Source organism: Triticum urartu, chromosome 1 (assembly GCF_003073215.2).
Source record: "Triticum urartu cultivar G1812 chromosome 1, Tu2.1, whole genome shotgun sequence".
Classification (NCBI taxonomy): Eukaryota; Viridiplantae; Streptophyta; class Magnoliopsida; order Poales; family Poaceae; genus Triticum; species Triticum urartu.
Genome location: NC_053022.1, coordinates 427732958 through 427758472, shown reverse-complemented (window position 1 = coordinate 427758472; position 25515 = coordinate 427732958). Strand labels below are relative to the sequence as shown.

The window sequence follows — 25515 nt, the reverse complement described above, 5'->3', positions numbered from 1 at the left end:
AAGTGCATCTTCATAGGATACCCAAAAGAAACAATTGGGTACTCCTTATACCACAGATCCGAAGGCAAGATCTTTGTTGCCGAGAATGGAACCTTCCTAGAAAAGGAGTTTTTCTCGAAAGAAGTGAATGGGAGGAAAGTAGAACTTGATGAGGTAATTGTACCTTTTCTTGAATTGGAAAGTAGCTCATCACACAAAACCGTTCTCGTGATGCCTACACCAACTAGAGAGGAAGCTAATGATAATGATCATGGAACTTCAGATCAAGTTACTACCGAACCTCGTAGGTCAACCAGAGCACGTTCCGCACAAGAGTGGTATGGTAATCTGATCGCTCTCTGACTATAGTGCCAGTAAAGCTCCTGTCTGCTAGGACTACTTCGGTATTTCCCCAAAGAGGAAGGGATGATGCAGCACAATGGCGGTAGGTATTTCCCTTAGTGAAGAAACCAAGGTTATCGAACCAGTAGGAGAACCAAGCAACACAACATAAACAGCACCTACACACAAATAACAACACCTCGCCCGACGTGTTAAAGGGGTTGTCAATCCCTTTCAGGTAACGATGCCAGAAAATTGTAGTAGATTGAAATAATAGATCACAAATAATATAAAGTGCAGCAAAGTATTTTTGTATTTTTGGTTTAATAGATCTGAATAAAAATGCAAAGGAAAAGTAGATCGCAAGCAAATATATGAGGAAGAAGACCCAGGGGGCGTAGGTTTCACTAGTGGCTTCTCTCGAGAAAAATAGCAAATAGCGGGTAAACAAATTACTGTTGGGCAATTGATAGGACCTCAAATAATTATGACGATATCCAGGCAATGATCATTACATAGGCATCACGTCCAAGATTAGTAGACCGACTCCCACCTGCATCTACTAGTATTACTCCACACATCGACCGCTATCTAGCATGCATCTAGTGTATTAAGTTCATGAAAAAATAGAGTAATGCAATAAGAACAATGATGTAGACAAGACCCGTTTATCTATTATGTAGATATAGATCCCGTCTTTTTATCCTTAGTAGCAACGATACATACGTGTCGGTTCCCTTTCTGTCACTAGGATCAAGCACCGTAAGATCGAACCCACTACCGGGCACCTCTTCCCATTGCAAAATAAATAGATCAAGTTGGCCAAACAAAACCCAAATATCGGAGAAGAAATATGACGCTATAAGAGATCATGCATATAAAAGATCAAAGAAACTCAAATAACTTTCATGGATATAAAAAGATATGACTGATCATAAACTCAAAGTTCATCAGATCCCAACAAACACACCACAAAAGGAGTTACATCATATGGATCTCCAATAGACCATTGTATTGAGAATCAAGAGAGAGAGATGAAGCCATCTAGCTACAAACTACGGACCCGAAGGTCTACAAAGAACTACTCATGCATCATTAGAGAGGCACCAATGGAGGTGGTGAACCCCATCCGAGATGGTGTCTAGATTGGATCTAGTGGTTCTGGACTCTGCGGCGGCTGGATGAATATTTCGTCGACTCCCCTAGGGTTTCTGGAATAATTGGATATTTATAGAGAAAAGAGGCGGTCCGGGGGGCACCCGAGGTGGGCACAACCCACCAGGGCGCGCCTGGGCCTCTTAGCGCGCCCTGGTGGGTTGTCCCCTCCTCGGGACTCCTCCCAAGTGCTTCCAGGGCCCAACTTGTTCCTTCTGGTCCATAAATCTCCGTAAAGTTTCGTGGCATTTGGACTCCCTTTGATATTGATTTTCTGCGATGTAAAAAATACGGAAAAAACAGAACTGGCACTTGGCACTATGTCAATAGGTTAGTACCAAAAATGATATAAAATGACTATAAGATGGTTATAAAACATCCAAGATTGATAATATAACAGCATGGGACAATCAAAAATTATAGATACGTTGGAGACGTATCATAATCCTGTTATGAAAGTTATGTTACTAGACCATGACGAACCTACGAACTATGAAGAGCTATGATGAGCCCAGATTCCGATAAATGGCTCGATGCCATGAAATCTGAGATAGGATCCGTATATAAAACAAAGTGTGAACTTTGGTGGACTTGCCCGATGATCGGCAAGCCATTGAGAATAAATGGATCTTCAAGAGGAAGACGGACGTTGATGGTAGTGTTACTATCTACAAAGCTCGAATTGGCGCAAAAGGTTTTCGACAAGTTCAAAGTGTTGACTACGATGAGATTTTCTCACTCGTATCGATGCTTAAGTCTGTCCGAATTATGTTAGAAATTGCCGCATTTTATGAAATCTGGCAAATGGATATTAAAAATTGCATTCCTTAATGAATTTATTAAATAAGAGTTGTATATGATACAACCAAAAGGTTTTGTCAATCCTAAAGGTGCTAACGAAATGTGCAAGGTCCAGCGATCCATCTACGGACTGGTGCAAGCATCTCGGAGTTGGAATATACGCTTTGATGAGTTGATCAAAGCATATAGTTTTATACAGACTTGCGGTGAAGCCTGTATTTACAAGAAAGTGAGTAGGAGCACTACCGCCTTTCTGATAAGTATATGTGAATGACATATTGTTGATCGGAAATGATGTAGAATTTTCTGAAAGGCATAGAGGAGTGTTTGAAAGGATTTTTTCAAAGAAATACCTCGGTGAAGCTGCTTACATATTTTTTCAAAGATAGATCAAGACGCTTGATAAGACTTTCGATGAGTACAAACCTTGATAGTATTTTGAAGGAGTTCAAAATGGATCAGTCAAAGAAGGAGTTTTTGCCCGAGTTGTAAGGTATGAAGTTGAGTAAGACTCAAAACCCGACAACAACAAAAAATAGAGAGAGAATGAAAGTCATTCTCCATGCCTTAGCCATAGGTTCTATAAAGTATGCCATGCTGTATACCAGACCTATTGTGTACCTTTCCATGAGTTTGACAAGGGGGTACAATAGTGATCCAGGAGTAGGTCACTGGACAGCGGTCAAAATTATCCTTAGGTACCTAAAGAGGCCTAAGGAAATGTTTCTCGGTTATGGAGGTGACAAAGAGTTCGTCGTAAAGGGTTACGTCGATGCAAGCTTTGATACTGATCCGGATGACTCTGAGTCTCAATCTGGATACATATTCAAAGTGGGAGCAATTAGCTAGAGTAGCGCCATGCAGAGCATTGTAGACATAGAAATTTGCAAAATACATACGGATCTGAATGTGATAGACCCGTTGACTAAACTTCTCTCACAAGCAAAACATGATCACACCTTAAGTACTCTTTGGGTGTTAATCACATAGCGATGTGAACTAGATTATTGACTCTAGTAAACCCTTTGGGTGTTCATCACATGGCGATGTGAACTATGGGTGTTAATCACATAAAGATGTGAACTATTGGTGTTAAATCACATGGCGCCGTGAACTAGATTATTGACTCTGGTGCAAGTGGGAGACTGAAAGAAATATGCCCTAGAGGCAATAATAAAGTTGTCATTTTTATTTCCTTATATCATGATAAATGTTTATTATCCATGCTAGAATTGTATTAACTGGAAACTTGATACATGTGTGAATACATAGACAAAACACCGTGTCCCTAGTAAGCCTCTACTATACTAGCTCGTTAATAAAAGATGGTTAAATTTCCTAACCATAGACATGTGTTGTCATTTGATGAATGGGATCACATCATTAGGAGAATGATGTGATGGACAAGACCCATATGTTAGCTTAGCATATTGATCGTTCAAGTTTCATTGCTATTGCTTTCTTCAGGTCAAATACATATTCATTCGACTATGAGATTATGCAACTCCCGGATACTGGAGGAATACCTTGTGTGCTATCAAATGTCACAATGTAACTGGGTGATTATAAAGATGCTCTACAGGTATCTCCGAAGGTGTTTGTCGGGTTGGCATAGATCGAGATTAGGGTTTGTCACTCCGAGTATCGGAGAGGTATCTCTGGGCCCTCTCAATAATGCACATCATAAGAAGCCTTGCAAGCAATGTGACTAATGAGTTAGTTGCGGGATGATGTATTACGGAACGAGTAAAGAGACTTGCCGGTAATGAGATTGAACTAGGTATGAAGATACCGATGATCGAATCTCGGGCAAGTAACATACCGATGACAAAGGGAATAACGTATGTTGTCATTACGGCTCGACCGATAAAGATCCCTCGGACTCTTGATCCAGCAATAATTGTTATTACATATGTTGTCATTACGGTTCGACTGATAAAGATTCGATATTAGGGTCGAACCGTAATGACAACATACGTTATTCGACGATCCAGCAATAATTCTCCCTCTCCCACCTATATATACATGGGGAGGGGGCGCCTAGAAGACACACTAACAATTGTTAGCCGTGTGCGGTGTCCCCCTCCACAGTTTACGCCTCCGGTCATATTCACGTAGTGCTTAGGCGAAGCCCTGCGCGGATCACTTCACCATCACCGTCACCACGCCGTCATGCTGACAGAAGTCTCCCTCGACACTTTGCTGGATCAAGAGTTCGAGGGACGTCATCGAGCTGAACGTGTGCAGAACTCGGAGGTGCCGTACGTTCGGTGCTTGATCGGTCAGAACGAGAAGAAGTTCAACTACATCAACCGCGTTGTCAAACGCTTCCGCTTTCGGTCTACGAGGGTATGTAGACACACTCTCCCCCTCTCGTTGCTATGCATCTCCTAGATAGATCTTGCGTGAGCGTAGAAATTTGTTTGAAATTACATGCTACGTTTCCCAATAGAGAGGATGATGCAGTACAATAGAGATAAGTATTTCCCTCAGTTAAGAACCAAGATTATCGATCCAGTAGGAGAACCACGCAAGACCTCGTGAACAACACCTACATACAAAAGAACAAATACTTGCACCCAATGCGATCAAGGGGGCTGTTAATCCGCTCGATGGTTAATTGCAAGGATCAAGTCTGATAATGGTAGATAGATAAACAAAAACACAAAATAAAATAACGGTAAATAAATTGCAGCAGGGTATTTTTGGATTTTATATATGATAGAGATAGACTCAGGGGCCATAGTTTTAACTATAAGCTTCTCTCTCGAACAAAAAGCATATAATGGGTAAACAAATTACTGTTGGGCAATTGATAGAAAGCACATAGTTATGACGATATCCAAGGTAATGATCATGTATATATGCATCATGTCCGAGATAAGTAGACCGGCTTCTGCCTGCATCTACTACTATTACTCCACACAACGACCGCTATCTAGCATGCATCTAGAGTATTAAGTTCATAAAAAACGGAGTAACGCCTTAAGAAAGATGACATGATGTAGACAAAGTAAACTCAAGCAATATGAATAAACCCCATCATTTTATCCTCAATGACAACAATACAAATATGTGTCTTGTCCGTTTCTGTCACTGGGATATAGAGCACCGCAAGATTGTACCCATTACAAAGCACCTCTCCCATTGCAAGATAAATCAATCTAGTTGGCCAAACCAAACGGATAGATCGGAGAGAAATATAAAGCTATAATAATCATGCATAAAAGAGTTCAGATAAGACTCATATAATATTCATAGATAATCTGATCATAAACCCACAATTCGTCGGATCCCAACAAACACAGCGCAAAAGATTACATCGAATAGATCTCCAAGAACATCAAAGAGAACATTGTATTGAAGATCAAAGGGAGAGAAGAAGCCATCTAGCTATTAGCTATGGACCCATAGGTCTGTGGTAAACTACTCACACATCATCGGAAGGGTAGCAAGGTTGATGTAGAGGCCATTCGTGATTGATTTCCCCTCCGGCAGAGTACCGAAAAAGGCCTCCAGATGGGATCTCCGAAGAAGAGAAACTTGCGGCAGTGGAAAAACTATTTTGGGTGGTTCTTTATTGGTTTCCCAATTTTAAAGAATTTATAAAGGTGGAATTAGGTCAAACGGAGCCACATGGGGCCCACAAGGTACTTGGGCGCGCCTACCCTCCGTGGGGTCCACAAGGTACTTGGGCGCGCCTACCCCTAGCCACGCCCAAGTGCCTTGTCGCCTACTCGTTGCACGTCTGGTCTCCTCCCGAAGCTTATAGGGTCTCTCTTGTCCAGAAAAAAAATCATCAAAAAGTTTCGTGGCATTTAGACTTCGTTTGGTACCGATTTCCTAGCAAACCAAAAACAGACAAAAACAATAACTGACACTTGGCACTAAGTTAATAGGTTAGTTCAAAAAAAATATTTGCATATAAAACATCCAAGATTGATACTATAATAGCATGGAACAATAAAAAAATTATAGATACGTTGGAGACGTATCAGGCACCCCGTGCTCTTAGATCCCGTCGACGGGACTCTGGCCGCGACGAGGTCTGGCAGTTGGGGCTCTGCACGCCTGGCCTAGAGCGACAGAGGAAGCACCGCCGTGTCTGGGATTCCGACGGCGGCAAGGTCGGGCGGCTGGGCGCTCTCTCCCGTTCTGTCAAGGTGCTCTGGCGGCAACCTGCTCGTGTTGTGTCCCGAACCAGAGCGACGAGGAGCGCCTGGCGTTCAAGGCGGCCTGCTCGCAGTGGCAAAGGCAGAATATTCTTCAAGGTATGGTCGATGTAAGCAGCTAGGCGCACAAAATACAGACTGTGAAGTTTTCCTAGACCTAAACGTGCATATAGTATGAAGGTAGAAAATTTTATGGTGTGGCGGAGGCCAAAGCTCGCCAGATTGCTACCATCGCCACTGCCTGCTCGTGTTGCTCGAGCAGCTGCGTCCCGGACCAGAGCGCGAGCGAGTAAGCACGGCGGAGGCGCTGCTCCGACGTTGTCCTGACGGCCACATCATCTCCCACGGCATGGTGGGTGGTCTGCACCGAGATGGGTTGGTGTGTGTGCGGGAAAAGAGAGAAAGGAAAAGGTAGAGAGAGATGGGATGGTGGGTGAATGGTGGGTGGGCCTAGGTCGGACACGAGAGGACACATACGGACGAGGATGATGCAGAAAATGTTTGGCTTGTGTCCGCTTTGGACCCAAATCATGAGCAAATTTGATCCTGAGTAAACACAAAGCGATGAAAAAATGATATAAGTCGTTGCGTTGGACCATTGTTTTTTGTCGGTTTGGAATCAAAGAAACACACGTGGACAAAATTGGGTTGTGCGTTGGAGTTGACCAAAGGCACATATTTGCTACTACTTCTAGTATAAACCAAACATACCCTAGATCCCCTCCGTTTCTTTCTAGGATCGATCCGCCCCACCCAGTGGTGCTGGACGGCGATGCCGTGCCGTGCCGTTCGGGCTACTATGCTCGCGGCCATCCGATCCGGACATCGCCCTTTCATTCAGACATCCCCAACGACATTCCATCGCGAGCTCGCGAAGACAGTCTGGTAAAATCCCCATGTCCCCCAAGCTTTGCCGCAAATGGTTAAAGAGCAGTACCTTCGTGGCTTCGTCCACCTGCCCCTCCCTCCCTTTCTCATCGCGTCCGTGTCCTGTCGCGCACCTCGCTTCTCTCCGCCCTCACCCAATCCCTCCCAAAACCCTCGCCGCCGCCCCAAAGGAGGAGCCTGAGCGCGATCCCACCGGCGGCCGCCGTCATGGAGGTGCCGGGCTTCGCCGATTCTCCGTGCCGCCCGAGGAGCGCGCGGTACGCGGTGAAGGGGTACCCCAACTACGCGGAGGAGCCCGACTTCTGCGGCCCCGCCACGCCGTGCCGTCCGCGGACCGCGCGGCATGCCCGGAAGGGGTGCCTCGACTACGCCGTGCCGCCCGATGCCCGCGCCGTCCACGCGCCGTGCCGCCCACGGAGCGCACGGGACGCCGACAAGGGGTGCCTCGACTACGCCGAGCTGCCCGACGTCCGCGCCTCCGCCGCGCCGTGCCGTCCACGGAGCGCGCGGTATGCCGAGAAGGGGTACCCCGACTACGCCGAGCCCGATGACTTCACCGACCCCGCGCCGCGCCGCCCACGGAGCGCGCCGCACACCGAGAAGGGGTGCCCGGACGACGCAGGGTCCGTCGGGCGCCTCGGGCACAAGAGGGACGAGGGAGGCGTCCCGGTAAAGAAGCCGGTGCTGCATTACGTAAGGAGGAAGCAGAGGGAGGCTGCCAAGGCCGCGGAGACGGCGGTGGACATGCTCGTTCCGTTGCTCCAGGGCATGGAGGTGGAGTCCGACGCGGTGGCGCTGGACGGGAGAAAGAGGCGCAGGACGGTCACCGCGCCCATGGCAATGGCGATGACTGCATGCGAGGTTTTGGCGCTGCCCAAGGACAACGAGGAGGTGGCGCCCGTGGATGGTGGGGCCGATGAGCATGGCGGTGGCGGCAAGAGCTGGAGGTTGCGTGTGAAGGAAACGCTGCGGGCTTTCAGCAGTAATTACCTTCACTTTGTGCAGGTCTCCCGGTCTCCTTAATTTTCTCGTTAACAAAAACATACTTCTGAATGTGGGCACTGGGCATATTAAGGATTGTTAGTTAGTTTCTGAAAAAACAAAAGGGATTGTTAGTTTCCTATAGTGTTTTTAAGGCCTGGCATATGGTTTGTGTCACAGGAGGAACAGCAAAGGGAGCAGGCTGTAAGGCAAGAGCTGAAGGCCTCCAGGGCTCTCAAGCGTCAGGTGTGGCATTCTGTGTCTTCTATGATAAACGAACAGTTTTAGCTGTGAAATTAGGGTCTCTTTGACCATGAAAGATTTACACGTACTGGTTGGCTGGACGTACCATGAACGCACAGTTTGAGCTGTGAAATTCTGGAGCATGAATATGAAGTTCATTCAGTTTTTTCATGCCATTAGTTGAGTAATCTCGTACAGTTGTACTGTTGGCTGTTGCACAGAAAGTAGTCCGCCAGTCATAGTGTTTGCTAATTTTCAGTTGCCTGAAATTCCATAAATCTCAGTCACCTAGAAGTTGCACAATTGGACCAGGGGCTACTAAAATTGCAGTAACATGTGCATTTTTAGTACTCTGATATTAGTGCTATCAGGTCTTTCCTCCTAAATAGCTTTGTCATCATTGTGCACATGGATGCATATGCTTGGTCTGATCTTATGTTTGTTTGTTTGGCTATTTGTTGCTAACCTATGTTGTGTGTGCTTTGTTTAATTTAATGGGCCATGTCATGTGGTTTCTACTACCAGGACTTTCCTTCAAAATGATTTATTATATGATCCTGTTTGTTTATGACCTTGTGTACACCTCGAATCCTGATTATATTGAATTTGTAGTAGCTATGTGTGCATACAGGAAATATAAGTTGCAGGGAGCTTATAGTTCCCTGCTTGTTTCCCTTTTTTCTTGATCATGTCTTCATTCTGAAACGTGTTATGCTTGTTCGCGTTAGCAGGTCTTTTCTCCTAAATATTTTGCAGTCATTGTGCACATGGAAGCATGTTTGCAGTCATTGCGCTGGATGCTGTGTGTTAGGCATTTCTTTCTAAAAGGCTTTTGTATGCTCCTATTTCTATTTGTTTCTAACATTTTGTACATCTCAAATACAAATCATATTAGTAATAGTCCATGTGAAGCGTGTGATTAATAATCGGGAATTTTACGGCGTGTCGCACTCTCCAGTGTGTGATCGACCACGCTGTCGAGTCTGCGCAGGCTGATGATGACCTGCTGACGCCCTGGCCGACGTCCACTGCATCCAGCGCATGCAGGGGATTGGGCCCGTCACGCCGTAGCGCAGTCCTTAATAATTAGGTGCATTTTGATACTTTTTTTTTAGAGTACGCCAAGAGCGTACCTAAGTTTTATAGAAGGGAGAAATAATTACAAGAGGATTGTTCTGGCCGTCACCACAAGTCGGCGAAGCCAAAGAGACTCCCACTCCTACTCCTACCATACAGGACTACTCACACAAGTGTTGAACACTCCTTGCTCCTACCGCTAGCCAAAGTCGCAGCTCTTGATAAATCTTCGTGGAGAGTTCCTCTTCCTTGCTAATGCCATGGCCACCAAAAACTCGCCCATTCCTTTGCTTCCAAATGCTCCAACAAGCCAATAGCACCAGCGAATCAAATCCCTTTCGATGCCCCTTGGGGATCCATTTCCGGGCAGTTGGCCACCATTCCTGCAATATATCCGTCGGCGAGGGCATCATCCGCATGTCGATCTTAGCCCACCTGAAGCATTGGAACCACACTTGCCTCGAGTAAACACATTGGAGCATTATATGATTCACCGAGTCCTCCTCTTGATCATACAGGAAACATACAGATGTAGCATCCTGAAGTCCATGCCGGAGTCTACGATCGGAGGTCCAAAGTCTTCGCTGCAGCGCCAACCACATGAACAGTCTGCAGCCCAGTGGAGCCCAGCATTTCCAGTCCTTTTGCGCATCCCAATCTGATAGGTCCCTCATTCATGATCCGGTAAGCCGAAGAAGCCGAGTACTGGCCCAATGCCGACCACTTCCAAATAGCTTGATCCTCCAATGAGGAGTCAAGATCCACAGTACCTAATCTCTTCCATAGCTGAATGAACTGGACAAGCCCGTCTGTTGACAGTTCCCCTTTGATGCCATTAATCCAATTGCTTGAGGTCAACCCATCCTTTGCCAACCGCCGATTCACTGTTTGGGTTCGAACTTGCACTATCACCAGCGGTGCAATTTCCATAATGCGGGGACCCTGGATCCATCTATCCTTCCAGAATAGGATTTGGCTTCCATTGCCCCCCAATGCACCAAGCTAGCGAAGGCTGCTTGCATCTCCTTGTCTGCCGACATAGCCAGTCCCTGCCAAGGTTTGGAGTTATCAGTACGTCTGAGCCATTCCCATCTGAGCCTGAGGGCAATTCCTTGTGTATGCAAATTCAACACGCCCAGCCCTCCAAGCTCCTTAGGCCGGCAAACCCGACTCCAGGCCACTAGGCACTGTCCACCGTGAATCTCCTCTGAACCGGCCCAGAAGAACGCCTTACACCCTCTGTCAATGCTATCCAAGGCCCACTTCGGTGCATTGGCCACGATAAGATGATGGATAGGCCTCGCTCTAACAATGCTGTTGATAAGAATCAACCTGCCAGGCCTAGTTATCAGACCTCTCGACCATCCTGGCAGGAAGTTGAGCACCGCATCCACCATAGGCTGCCACTGATTGCGAGTTAGTTGCTTGATCGAAAGTTGGAGGCCGAGGTATTTACACGGAAAAGTTTGAATCCTCCACGGTAGCGCTGCAGCAACTCTTTCGGTGTCCCCCGCTCCCGGCCTAATCATGATCGCTGAGGACTTTTGATAGTTAATCTTCAGACCCGATGCCTCTCCAAAGATGTGCAATACTTCCTTGACAAATGCCAGATCCATGTGGGAGAACGACATCATCCGCATAGATCGATAGCATTTTGATACTATTATAGATGCTTTACATATTTCTGTCCCCCGTTACTTACTCCAATATACTTCATTCTAAAATTTTGAAATAGAATGGTTAACATGGGTCCATGCACCCCTTGTGAAAAGTAAAATTTTAAAAATAGTTCTAAGATAAAAAATTCTAAAATTTTAGGTTAACTGTTCTACTCACATGTGAAGTTTTGCAAAGAAATGACATCAGTTGTACTCTTGGCAAAAATAAAATTTAAAAAATCGGACATCCAAATTACTTCAAACATGTTTTTTTAAGCGCTGACTTTGCCTTTTTTGCCCAGAATACCGTGTCATTTCTTCGCGAAACTTCACACATTGACAGAACATGGGTCCACACTCACTCTATTTTTTTTCTGATTTTACTGTTCATAAGGGGTGTGCATGGACCCATGTTCCAAAGTTCAACCCCTGAGCTAATTCTAGTATCATGCAGTAAGTTTTCCTTAATTAAAATCTACATGGCTCCTCCCGTGTTGGAGTTTGTTTATTATCTGTTTCCTCAGACATAATTTACTTTGAACGGTCCTGTCGATGATTTTTGTTTATTTTCTCATACAAATGTTTGATTTTATCACTTATGGAACAACAGACTCTGGGTAAATGTGGGAAAACCAAGCATTGGGTGAAGCATTAGCTCAAGAGGGTAAAAAAATGCTAGGGACCGTAAATCGAAGGTTGAAATATAAACTTTGACCAGTTATAATCCTCGTCCCCACCGGCCCCTATCCACAAAAAAATGCATTGCCGTATTTTTATGTTATTTCTGGCAGTTTGATACCCTATGAAATGCTTGGTACGATTTCATAACCTTCTTTGCTTGTGAACATGGAAGACTAACAACCAAGATGACGAAGATTTTGAAGAAGTCAAACGGCCATCAAAGCGCCCTGATCTGAAAGCATTAACAAAGGTACCTTCTTATTAGTGATACTTAGAATTGTGTATTATAGATATTGCAAATTTATGTGAACCTGGAAAATAAAACAGATGCAAGCGACCAATGCCGTACTTTATCCAGAGAAGAGGATAGGGCATCTTCCTGGTTAGTGTTTCATTTATTTTCAAAGAGGAAAATGTCTTATTGATTGATGAAACAGTTCTTGCCTACTTTCTTACTAGCTTTATAGAAATAACAATGTGAATTCGCTCATTGTCTTCTTTCTTAGGGGTTGATGTTGGAGATCAATTCTACTCACGTGCTGAGATGGTTGTGCTAGGCATACATGGCCATTGGATGAAGGGTATAGATTATATTGGTTCAAAACATCAAGATAAGGTAAGGCTAGTGGAATGGGTATTCAAAATTAGCGGATAACACAGTAACATATTCGATATTCTATTAATGACCATGACATATTGGCCCATTAAATATGAAATCGACATTCAGCTTGGTATGCTCTTGGTTTATTTGATCCTAACCAAATTTGATCTGTATGCACTTGATTCATTTCATAATTGAAACAATAGCCTGCAAAGTTTCATCCAAAAATATGGCTACCTGTGTTCTATGAAAAAAATAACAAAACGAATACAGTTATCTCTTGTTTTTTTATGGAACACAAATTATCATATTTTTGATGATTTTTTGCAGGTTCTCATTTTATAGCATACACCCACATCCATGATTTTTTTTCAGAATTTGCGGGGACATTGGGAGACAAAACCACCCTTCAAACCGTGGCCGAATAACTGCAAAGATTAGAAAAACATGACAATTTGTGTTCTGTAACATCCCCCCCCCCCCCCCCCCCCCCCCACCGCACACACACACACACACAAAGGCGAGAGGAAGTTATTTATCTCTTGTAATTTTTGCCTAGGACACAAATAGCAATGTTCCTGCATTAAGCTTTGCAGGTTATGATTTTGTATCATTCCTTACATTCGCAAAAAATTCATGTGTTTTGGGAACACGAAAATGCAAAAACAAGCTAGGGTACAAGTTAGACGGTTCTACAAATTTCAAGGTTTAATAATACATATTTCATAGTTCAGTGTTCAACTCGAACCAAGCACCATGGTCTAGGGTTCCCTGACCTAGATGTAAAATTGAACTTCAGTTCAGTATTGAATACATAAGAAGACGGGGAAATGGTTGCTCAAACAGAATTCACCCATTTTTCTTAGTTACATGCCCAAAAAGAAGGTTTGGACAATTCGTCGCTCCTTGACGTCTAAGCCGTGAACTAATAAATGCAATTTAACCCCAAGTGACGGTGTCACCCACAAAACTCGATTAAAACCCGGTAGAAATGATTTGTAGCTTAGTACTCCCTAACACATGCTGCATGGCTCCTCTCTTCTTCCTCCCAAGCTAGCCCAACCCCACATTGTGAAATTAACACGACAATTTTTTTTCCGCTTTAGCATACAGCTGACTGATGTAGCACTGAAGTGAAATAGAAGTCAAGTTAAGTACCATAGTAGCCTACGAGTAAAATTTACTCAGGAGTGTTTCGTTTGTTTAAATGGTATGTAAGTTGAAATATAATGCACGTCAACAACAACAACAACAACAACGAAGCCTTTAGTCCCAAACAAGTTGGGATAGGTTAGAGGTGAAACCCAGAAGATCTCGCAACCAACTCACGGTTCTGGCACATGGATAGCAAGCTTCCACGCACCCCTGTCCATGGCTAGTTCTGCACGTCACATTGCAATGAAATGATTTGACAGTGTGCCATATAGAAATAGGTCATTGAACACTCATATAATGTCATTGTCTGTTTATATATATACAACATAAGAGGGTAAACATTTTAATGTCTTGATCGTAGAAATATTTTCTATTTTTTGAGTAAGTTCATGTTAAATTATTTTATTTCACAGGACTTTGTCTAGCTGTTAATATCTGGTTGTATTTATTTTTCTGATGTACAATCTGCAAAGCTCTATTGATCATATTATTTGTTAATATATCTATTCCATAAGAAAAAATGATTTATTTGGTAGTGTTGATCACTTGATTAAGCAGCCAGGGTATCAAGATTTAATTTTCCCTCTTGCCACCTGCATTGTAATGTCGGGGGCATATGAAGATGATTTTGACAAAGCTGACGAAATTATTTACACTGGCGAAGGAGGGAACAATTTGCTTGGCAACGGTCACCAGAAAACTGAACAAACGTTGCTTCGGGGAAACTTGGCACTGAAGGTTACTTCCCGGGGTTCCTTTGATTTTTATATCGTGCAAAAACCTATCTTGTTGTTTCAGTTTTTCATTCTTTCTTGTATGTATAATCTACAGTCACACTTCAATTATAATGTGCTCAGCCTTATTATTTTCTTCTTCCCATATAACATTTGTTTTCTTTCTTTCTTTCTATTATTTGTAATCTTATTCGAGTTGAACATTTTTTTTTCAAAAAGGAGGTTGAAATCCCGAGCCTGCATCATTGCGATGCACACAGCCATTGATTGCATCACCAAGTTTAGAGTAGCTTATGCTCTTCCTTTTCCATCTCAAGAATTAGTTCTCTTCCAAATGCTAATAGTCGCCTCTTACTTCTACTAGTAATAATGTACGTGCAATGCACGTTTATATTAGGTAGGATATTAGTTGCACGTTGGTATTTGGTAAGATATCAATTACTTTTTCGCGAAAATGGTAGGATATTAATTACATGACAGATTTCAAGGGATAGCGTTAAGTCAAAATGTGTTTATAACCAATGGCAGTGGTAGGTAATTAGAGCGTCAAACGTGTTTGGTGCTCAACATTGGAGTGATTTGAACCGCTAGATAACATGATTTGACGGTCGAGATGATTTGGATCTGCCCATTTGGGTCTTTTTATATTGGTATAGATTAAAGGTTGAATAGCATCCATTGCAATTACCAGTTCTCTTTGTAATCTACTACCTCGGTCCCAAAATATAAGACATCTTTGCAGTTCGTCTTATATTTTGGGACAGAGGTAGTACTTCTCACAGTTTTTGTTCTTCGTATTGATTAACCTTTGCTGCTGGCTCTCGAGTGACATAATTTAATATTGTGCAGAATAGCAAGGATAATGGCAACCCTATACGGGTTATTCGTGGGCATATAGAAAAGAACAGCTACACTGGAAAAGTGTACACCTATGATGGATTGTACAAGGTTTTTATCTCCTAGATTATCTTAATATCAAATATCTGTTTGGTACCAAGTGTATGTAGGCTGATAGTTTTGAACTAATCATCCAAACTAGCGACTTAGTGTGATATTTTTATTTTGCCGAAGAGTCACCTAGTGCGATCTTATTATCAAATATAACCTCCGTCTGGAATTAACTGGCGCAGAAATGAGTGTAGACGCGTTTCAGTGTGTAGATACACTCATTTCAGCGACAGTTAATTCCAGACGGAGGGAGCATTTGTATATCTATTCAAATATTTCTTCCATTAACTTAAGGCTCTAGTCTGAAGCAAATTGAAGTATTCCATCAGCGATAGTTGCAGTGATCTTGCCTCCTGTTATATGTCTTATCTTCACTGCTTCTGAAACTTGAACATGTCTCATGGTTGCATCTTGAGTAACTTATTTTATGACTACAAATGTTACATAGGTAGTGGATTGCTTGTCAGAGAAAGGAGTGCGCGGGCATTTGGTTTTCAAATTCAGATTGAAGCGTCTTGAAGGTCAACCACCTTTGACAACTTCCAGGGTAGAGTTTACAAGCTCAAGCTGATTTCAGCCCCTTATCTTCTTGTTTTCGATATCTCTTTATTCTTCTTTTTGCATTATAAGAGCACTTGTATCAACATTTCAATCTAGTATAGTATTATTATTGACTGAACTAGGTTCCAAGATCATGGCTGTAATCAGATGTTCAGTTGTGGCTCGATTTTGGCTGAACCATTTGGAATCTTCGTCAAAGAGTTGTCAAATGTGTATGAAACAAAAAATTATGCAAAAAAAAAGTAAAGAAAACTGGAAAATAACCAAGTTGACTGGGAAACCGCTGTGAACTTGGAAACGATCTAGGAAACAGGAGGTACCATTTTTTTACTGCTATTGTTCTTACAATCCGGGATCACATGCGTTCTTAGAATCCTTAATCACATATGTAGTTTGTGCCTTTTCTTTACTGTGTATTTTTCTCACAGAAGAACTTCTTGTGCTTGGATCTTTCAGTTCAGTTATCCAGCAATTTCCTAGTACTTGATGTTGGTTAGGAGTCTGAAGATGCAGTCCCCCTCTATTAAATTTCTTACCCTTTATAAATATCATAATATCGACTCTCTTGACTGACAGCCTATTGTACTCATGTTTCAAATCCTATGTTTGAGAAGTGATTTTCATTCCACTTAATTTTCTTTGACCCTGATGCTTTATTTAGTATTTCTTTACCTTTTAGCTTCTTATAAACACATATATGTGCAGGTGCTGTTTAATCGTGGAGATGTTCACATGCCAATTTCTGAATTACCTGGGTTCGTTATTTGAGCACTGACCATATTGATTTATCCTCAGTATTCATACTCTTTTGTCTTTTCCCTCCGGCTCTTACTATTTGTCTTTGAGTTTGTTCAATAGGTTGGTTTGTCGGGACATCTCTTATGGGCAGGAGAACATTCCAATTCCTGCTACAAATTTAGTTGATGATCCTCCTGTTCCTCCATCTGGTATGCTACAAACTTCTATTTATTCCCTTTAACTAGCTCTCCTGTCCATCGTTTTACCTGTTTTTATCATATGTGATTTTGGCCGCTAATTTTCTGTTTATGCCAGATGCTTGCTTGTTCTGTTCTTTTTTGACATGTGTTACTTGTATTGCTTGAGTTTCTCGCTTTTCACAAATATTGAGCGCACACACTATAATGATTTTATCTGCATCATGCCTTTTGTAGGCTTTGTGTACTCTAAGTCACTGCAGATTCCAGAATATATCAAGATGCCAGCTGACAGTATGGGTTGCAATTGCAAAGGAGATTGTTCTAGCTCTACACACTGTTTGTGTGCTGATCGCAATGGCTCTGATCTACCATATGTGTCCACACAAAAGAAAGTGCGTGCTAAGCATCTGGATTCTACACATAAGAATGTTGGAAGGTAACATTTTGCGTTGAAGATCATTGGGCTTTTAGCATAATGTAATGTCAAAAAACATGTTTATGGTAATATTTGCCTACGATGTGAAGTGGCAATGGCGCATCAAGTTTTCAGGGAACGAAAAAAAATGTTTAGCATGTACTCATTGTTCTTGGGCTGCAGCTCTTCTTTAATCGGTTGTGTAATCTTTAGGTTGGTGGAGCCCAAAGCAGTTGTGTTTGAGTGTGGTGCTAATTGTAGCTGCCACTGCAGCTGTGTAAATAGAACATCCCAGCAAGGATTGCAATACCGCCTAGAGGTACTACTTTTCTTAGTCTCTTATTTTCTTTTATGTGTTATATCCTTACTTCCTCCAGTCAGGTTTATAAGTTGAGCAAGGGTTTTCAGGTCTTTAATTTGACTAGCAAAACTTTTGTTATATGCCCACAAAAAATATATCTTCAGATTCGTCGTCGAGTGAAGTTTCAAAATATCTTTTTTGGCATATTAGATATGTTATGTTAGTCAAGTTAAAGACCTAAAATTTCATGCCTGACTTATATACACAACCGGACAGACTATATTACATTGCCTTGTAGATTAACGAATCAAAATGTAAATTCAGGTGTTCAAGACTGAGTTAAAAGGTTGGAGTGTAAGAACGTGGGACACTATTCTTCCTGGGGCACTCATCTGTGAATACACTGGGGTACTGAGGAGAAACGCTGAAGTTGAAGGTTTGCTGGACAACAACTACATATTTGATATAGACTGTCTTCAGACCATTAAAGGCCTGGATGGGAGGAAGGTAATGCATTATTCTCTTCCGTTTGCTGGTTTCAACTTTGGAGCTGAACTGTTGTATGCCCGATGCCTCGATTTGATGCTATTTCTCCAAGTTACCAACTTACCATAATAAAACCAAGGATATATTACTGTGATGCACTACTTCTAGTTCTCAATACAATTGTTCTCTGTTAGAATGGGAAAGTGAAAGTGATATCATGATTGTCTTTGACTAGTAAAGTGATATCATGATATCATGATTTGTTCATCTTTCTAGAGCTAGTAATCGGCCTAGATTTTGTTGGAACAGATGGAGCAGCATATCCTGTAAAATGATCTACTATAATTTCCTCCACCTGAAGTTGTCATTTTCTTCCCTTTCCACAATGTCATATATTGTGTATTAACACATCATTACCATGATATTTGCTCGTTATTTTTCTACAGCAAAGGTCTGGCTCAGAACTGCATATGGCATCTCTTCAAGACGAGCATGACTTGGAGGCTTCTCAAGCCCCAGAGTATTGCATTGATGCTGGTTCCATTGGCAACATTGCGAGGTTCATAAATCATAGCTGCCAACCGAACCTTTTCATCCAGTGCGTATTGAGCTCACATAGAGATATCAAGCTAGCAAAAATCATGCTTGTTGCAGCTGATACCATACCACCTCTTCAGGTGAGTTTTTGTGACTAAAACTTGATTTTTTTTTCAAGGAAAAATTAACTCTGTAAGATGTTAACCATGAAATTCAGTGATAGTTGAATCATAACTATTGAAGCTCTATTGTTCAGTTATTTGACCTGTTAATCTTAATGTGTTGATTAGTTAGTAATTTATTCATTTTCCCATGTTACGTTTTACTTTTTGCCTGGTCATCCTAAGTAGCACTAACCCTATTATATTGATGAATTGATATATCTGATAAACACATAGATGTCTAAGAGTAGCACCAACTCCCAGAAAGGTAAACTTGTGTTACTTTAAAACTCGGTGAGATAGTTGAATCAGAATCACTCAAGCTTTATCTTCAGTTATTTGTGGTACTTATCTATTTTCATTTAGTAATTCATTCATTTTCCATGTTACATTGCTCCTCAACCATGTTTGTGGTAGATCATCTTAAGACAATTGAACTGCTCTTTGCCCATATTTGTATTACTAGTAAGCTGTTACCTGTGTTTAAGAAGATAGATGTTTCATGAATAGCACTGAAAAGATGAACATGGCCACTGCTTTTGTCAAATATGTTTACAGAAATTATGAAATAAATTCGTTTCAACGTCAACAAATATTTGGTGAAAAATCTACAGCATCATTTTAATACTGCCGACCCTGAAATTTCTAGATACACTATAGAGATCAAAGTGAGAAAATTCGATCATACACATTCTAAGGCGTTATGTTTTTTTAGATAATGGAAGCTTCTTCTTTTTTTTACCCCCGGCCTATGGATCATAGATGCATGCACCCATACTAAGGTGATATGTATTTTATGAATTGGTTTTGTAAACTGCTGTTAAGTTAAATATTACGTAGTAGATATTGAAACATAATCAATTATATCAATTGTACAAGTGAGGGCACATGACCTTTTATCTTCCTGCTGCTTCACCTGCCTATGGCTTGCTGACTTGACTGTACTTGTTGCAGGAACTCTCGTATGACTACGGGTATGGAATGGACAGTGTTATTGATCCAGATGGCAATGTTGTCAAGTTAGCTTGCCATTGTGGTGCCTCTGACTGCCGAAAGTGGCTCTATTAGGTTCTTTGACAGGTGCCATAGTGCTTTTCATGGGAAACTCCAAGTTAGCTTGCTACTGTGGCACCTCTGACTGCCGAAAGCGACTATATTAGGTTTTTTTACTGTGTCATGGTGCTTCTAGGGAAACTCTTAACGTTATTACTCTTCATAGGACGCCATGCCATGCTTGCTGTGTAGCACAAGGGTAGTACCCAGGCGAAACATTTCATTTTGTGTAGATGACATGCTTGTTGTGCTACTTGACCGACATTCAGCCAATAGCATGACTAAATTAATATATTATGGGGTTTCCTTTTTCTACATTTTCTTTGCATTTCTTGTTTGCATTATTTATGTTTGTGTGATATACCTGTGATAGTTTTCTTTGCTTGGTCTTGTTTAAAAATGGAAGGGATGATTAATGGCTCATAAGGAGACCTTTATACTGTCTCCAAAAAAGAGGAGACCTTTAGCCAGCATACTTTGATTTGTTGGAGCCAATACTATGTTATGAACAATTTCATTCTTCAGACTTTTAAGCTCCTGCCAGGCGCAAGGGTAGTCTGACTTATCCAAACTGCCCTCATGAGTAAATTTGTAGTAGTAGTACAAACTTGTACATGGTGTACCCTTGTATGGTTTGGAAGCCATATGTGGGTTGGTTCTGAAGCCCACACATTTGTCCTGCAACTGCAACTGTAAGAGAAGCCTTGATGATGGAAAAACATCAGGTTACTGAATCGCACTGCTGACCGTCGAAGGATCCAAGAAGTTCCTAGCCAGCTATGTGGATTTGCTACCGATCATTGAGCAATTTCTACATGCAGATTTTGACAAAGAAGGTGCTAAGCTGATACATATCGAAGGGCGCCACCGCCCTTGGACCTAAACTCACGAGGAAGTAGATGCGGGTGCCACCGCCAGAAGATCACGTTAATCTCAACGTCGACGGCCCCTTCCAGGCGGCTGATGGCAGTGGACACTGGTATGATTAGTGCGTGATCACCGTGGTGGTGCCCTGGCGGTCGTTACAGCTGTGTGCTGAACCTTGGTACGATCTGTGCAGATGACCCTTAAACTGATACCTCTTGAGGAGTCTCGATGATTCAGTCCGTGGATGTTCACCTCTCGTGTTATTTATCCCAGGTTGCACCCAGGTTGCAGAGATAAAGGTGTTGCTCAATGGAGAGAGATGGATGTTAGCGTTAGGAAAATTCCTAGAAACCAAAACTTGGGTTATTGCTACTGTTCGTAGGCTACAGGCTCGTACTGTCTGCTGGCTCGGCAATTACCCGCTGGAGCTAACTAACTGACGCGGAACGCATCCTCCTCCACGTTTGATGAATATCAAGGTTTCATCAACCATGGGGGGAGGGGTTCAATGCATAAACATTAGGTCTAATGTAATCTTGTTCTACTTTGCACTAGGTAGCATCACCATGTTTTGAGCGCTGTTATTTAAACGCTTGGTGGATGCTATTTTGGTTTTCAGGTATACAGAATAAAATTTGGCTCAGTTCAATAATATGGCTTTCAGGTTCCAGGGAAAGATGGCAACATGAACAGAGATACATAATCGTACCGACTACCAAGTACAGTACTACCAACGATGGCGTCCATTTTGGGGCCGAACAAGATTAGACTTGAGACACGAAACATGGAAGACAAAGACAGTAACTGAATGAAGCAACGCAAAGGCACAAAATACCCTCTACCAATCGTCGAGCAGGGCAGGCACATGGATACATCGAAACAGAAGCGCAGGAATGCAGTGCAGGCCGCGACACCTAGTCGATGATTATGAAGGCAGTCCCCCCCTCGCCGCCCCAGAGCGACGTGGCCCCGCTCGCCTGAGGCGCCGCCGTCGCGCTCTGCTCGCTGCCCGGGGCCGGCGTGGCCCCGGTACCCTGAGACGCCGCCGCCTTCGGTTTCTCCTCGCCGTTGCAGAAGCCGAAGGACTTCGTCACGCGGTCCAGGAACCCGTTCAGCCGCGGGTCCTGGACCGGCGAGTCCTGCGCCGCCTTCGCGTTCTCCTCGCCGTCGCAGAAGCCGAACGACCTCGTCACGCGGTCCAGGAACTCGCTCAGCACCGGGTCGTTGACCGGCGAGTCCCGCACGCAGCAGACCTCGTCGACGCCGACTTCGTCGAAGCCGCCGCGGAACGGCCCGTCCGTCCACCGCACCGTGAAGCGGCACGCGCACCGCTCCTCGCCGCCCACGGTGACGTGAGCCGCTCTTTTCACCTGCGTATTCGGTCGGCGCTTGTTGATAAAGCATAACATACATGCGTGAGGAAAGAAGGAAGTGAGGACGGCGCAGCGCGAAGAGCGTACGGAATCGAGGACGGCGTCGTAGTACTTGCGCTCGCCGTCGGGCATGGCGCGGAGGACGCAGAGCGGCTGGCCGCGGCGGAGGTCGCCGCAGCGGGCGTCCTCGAGGGGCGGGCTCGCCGGGCGGAACCTGGCGCGGAGCGCGGCCACGTCGCCCGGGGAGGCGAGGTCGTCCGCGTCTGGGTCGTGCCACTCGTCGAACTCCTCGCGGAATTCCTCGAACATGACGCGCAGCGAGTCGCCCTGCAGCGCCATGCGCGCGCCGTACCACGCGCCGTCCTTTGCGCGGTACTCCAGGCGGGGAGGCGGCCGGCGCGGCGGGGCAGGGGCAGGGACCTTCCGGTTTCGCGGCGTCGGCATTGCCGCGGTACGGTGGGAGTGGCGGCCCTTGGGGTGGTTGGAACGACACGGGGAGGGGGTTTCCCGATGTTTTCTACTAGTACTAGATCGTCAAGCGTCTCGATCTTTTATTACTCCCTCCACTCCTCATACTGGTGCACTCCCTCCGTTCCTTTATAAGGTGTATTTATTTCTTTTATAAAATTTCATAATATAAGGTGCATTTTTTCTAATTCCTCAAAATCTGATTTTAGCCCTCTAGAAAAAGGAAAGTGTCTCTCCTTTGATTGCATGTATCTCTCCTTATAAAGAAAAAAAAATACCTCTCTCCTGATTGTGTGTATCTCTTACTTTACTAGCCTAAATGATTTACTTGTCACTAATTAATGATTTAACGAAGGTTAATTTTGTATAATTTTATGCCTTGATCATCGTCCTAAAAATAACTAGTAAGTATGCACGTGCAACGCACGTCTCGACTAATATTACCATACATAAGAATTATAAAAAAAATACTCCCTCCATTCACAAAAATAATATGTGTTTGAATATTTTAATATAGACTACATACGGACTAAAACAAGTGAACAAACACACTAAAACATGTCTATATACATCCAATTCACAAACATAGTTTCAAAACCATTATGTAAACAAAGAATAAAGAAAATAAACAGAAGAGGAATTGAACTTTCTCTGGGCCTTTGCCCTTTTATTCTCGTATCTATAAAGTTCACATGTAGTTCTAAATGGGGAAAAGACACAACAAATATGTCCTAAAAGAGACCAGCTACTCTTCGAAGCGAGTTTCAAAAATAATTGACAACTCTGAAACTTTCAGCTAGAATACCGATTAATGGACAGATTATAGTGATCAAAAAATAAGATGCAAGTTCTAGGATAGGTGAAGAGCGGAAAGCAGGTATCTACCTCTCAGCATAAAACTCAGTCACAAATTTCTGTTTGTGTCAATCTGGTTTGGAACACCCCACTCTGAATTTCCATTAGAGCAAGAGCACAACTATGTTTTCACAAAAATCTTCTCAAGCTAAAATCTGCCCCTCAAAAAGTGGCAAGTAGCCAGTGGAAACACATATCATAGCTGATCAACAAACATGTTTGTCCATGAATACATTCAAGCATCAGTCCAATGACATATTGACAAAACATAGAATGACAAGACTGGTAAATGAATAGTCATCTCTCTTAGTTCCTTTCAGGCTCATCTGGTTTGACAGTGACAAATGAGCAGTTCATCAACATCAGTAATATCAAACCCATATCCATCTCATCGTCCATATGTATGAACAGGGAGCATGCCAACTTACCTCAGGGAGAGAAAAAAAATAAAGGACAATGATGCAGGTCGAGGGGAGGTTCTAGCTGATCTTGATGGAAATGGGCTTGATCTCCTTCAGTGCAGTGGAGATGGCAGTGCCAATCCAATCACGTGCATCATCCATATTGTACACCGATGCCTACATTTTATGCAATGAGATCATATCGTTGAAAAAAAACCAAATAGACTGAATAAAGAATACAATAAGGACATATTGTTTTTTAGGGAATATGACTAAAAGCACTGATTGACAAAGAGAAAAATAAATAAAACAAAAGGGTCTGAAGACTGATATGTAACTAAAATCTCAGCACTAAAAGACTGAAGAATGATGCATTTGTTGAAAAAACACTTTTACATTCATTCAAGGAAGTGTTATGATATCTAGACACAACAGATGGAGGGACTATTATGCCTTGATCATCGTCCTAAAAATAATACACCTTACATAAAAAACTGGAGGGACTATTATGCACGGGGAGGGAGTAGTAGTAGCATACGCTAAAATTATATCAAAAAATTGGAGTGTATCATATTATACTCCCTCCATTCCTTTGGTTGTATGTAAGGTGTATTATTTTGATCACGATGAACAATGCACATAATTATACATAATTTAGAAGGAAATTAACCTTGACTAAATCACCTCATTAGTGGCAAGTTAATCATTTAGGCTAGGAAAGAAAAGAATACACCCAATCGAGAGAGATACTTTTCTTTTTCTATACAATGAGAGATACATCCAATCAGAAGACAGATACTTTTCTTTTTTTGGAGGTTAAAGACAGAATTATGTGAAATCTCTATATTATTATACTAATTAAAAATTCCCGATTCATCTTTCTTCCCATCACCCCTTCCTCGAACCTTCCCCGTATAATAATTAATCACTTTAGTGTATGTACCTTCTGAATCAATTTCACTTTTATTTACTTACCAAATTTTGATATATAAAAAGATAATTAGAAGTACATTTAATGAACATTTATTTACAAAATCACATACTATGGGCAGGTAAATCAATTCTGACCAAAATATAAGGTAAATCACAGACAAAATCTGATGAACATTTATTTACACAATCGCATATTATGGTAAATCACAAACTAACATATTAGAATATTTATATCCCGTTGGGACGCACCTTAAAAAAATAACCCACGGTCCAGTATTAAATCCCTCTCCGTTCTCTTTATTTGTTGGGCTTCGGCCCAACTTCTGTAGCCATTGTTGTGCGCACCCGGGCACTGGTCAGTATTTCATGTTAGTAGGTCTAGTTCACTCTGTTTTCAGTCCGTTTAGGTACCTGGTCTTTATTATTTACACAAAATATGTTAAAATGATCGTGTTGCAACCGTTACTCAGATTAAAATAATTTTATATGTAATTTGACCAGAAAAATGCTTAATTTCCAACCATGCTATTAGTCATTCCTGTTAACTAATATAAGTTCTTTTAGGGCATAAACTTAACTAACCTAATTAATTGCTATTGAATATTAAATGTTTTTACCTCATGTGAATTGGCTACATATGTTAAATAAAGTATGTTAAAAGGGCTTGCAGTGTACCCTTTTTTCTCCAGACTAAGGAGTACTAACCCATTTTCTATTATATATATAAACATTATTTTGATCACGGGATCAG

General features: G+C 42.5%; 2 protein-coding genes across 3 annotated transcripts; one reads left to right on the top strand and one right to left on the bottom strand.

Annotated features, from left to right (window-relative positions):
- Positions 1–7285: 7285 nt before the first annotated feature.
- On the top strand, positions 7286–20182 carry LOC125516074 (histone-lysine N-methyltransferase, H3 lysine-9 specific SUVH4-like). 2 transcript variants are annotated; one of them, XM_048681570.1, is made up of 16 exons: positions 7286–8342; positions 8499–8564; positions 12150–12227; positions 12305–12359; positions 12484–12593; positions 14292–14471; positions 15317–15415; positions 15864–15962; positions 16682–16731; positions 16835–16923; positions 17149–17350; positions 17543–17648; positions 17955–18137; positions 18563–18793; positions 19530–19596; positions 19769–19907. In XM_048681570.1, the coding sequence occupies exons 1-15, from the start codon at positions 7545–7547 to the stop codon at positions 19593–19595; spliced, it is 2412 nt and encodes an 803-aa protein (XP_048537527.1). In that variant the 5' UTR covers positions 7286–7544; the 3' UTR covers position 19596; positions 19769–19907. The 2 variants fall into 2 exon arrangements, with proteins under 2 accessions (XP_048537527.1, XP_048537520.1); XM_048681563.1 differs by lacking the exon at positions 19530–19596 and having other exon boundaries at positions 7287–8342; positions 19769–20182.
- Positions 20183–21519: 1337 nt separating this feature from the next.
- On the bottom strand, positions 21520–22662 carry LOC125516064. The gene is made up of 2 exons (XM_048681553.1): positions 22195–22662; positions 21520–22104 (listed from the first exon to the last, which is right to left on the bottom strand). The coding sequence occupies exons 1-2, from the start codon at positions 22549–22551 to the stop codon at positions 21649–21651; spliced, it is 813 nt and encodes a 270-aa protein (XP_048537510.1). The 5' UTR covers positions 22552–22662; the 3' UTR covers positions 21520–21648.
- Between the last annotated feature and the right edge of the window lie 2853 nt (positions 22663–25515).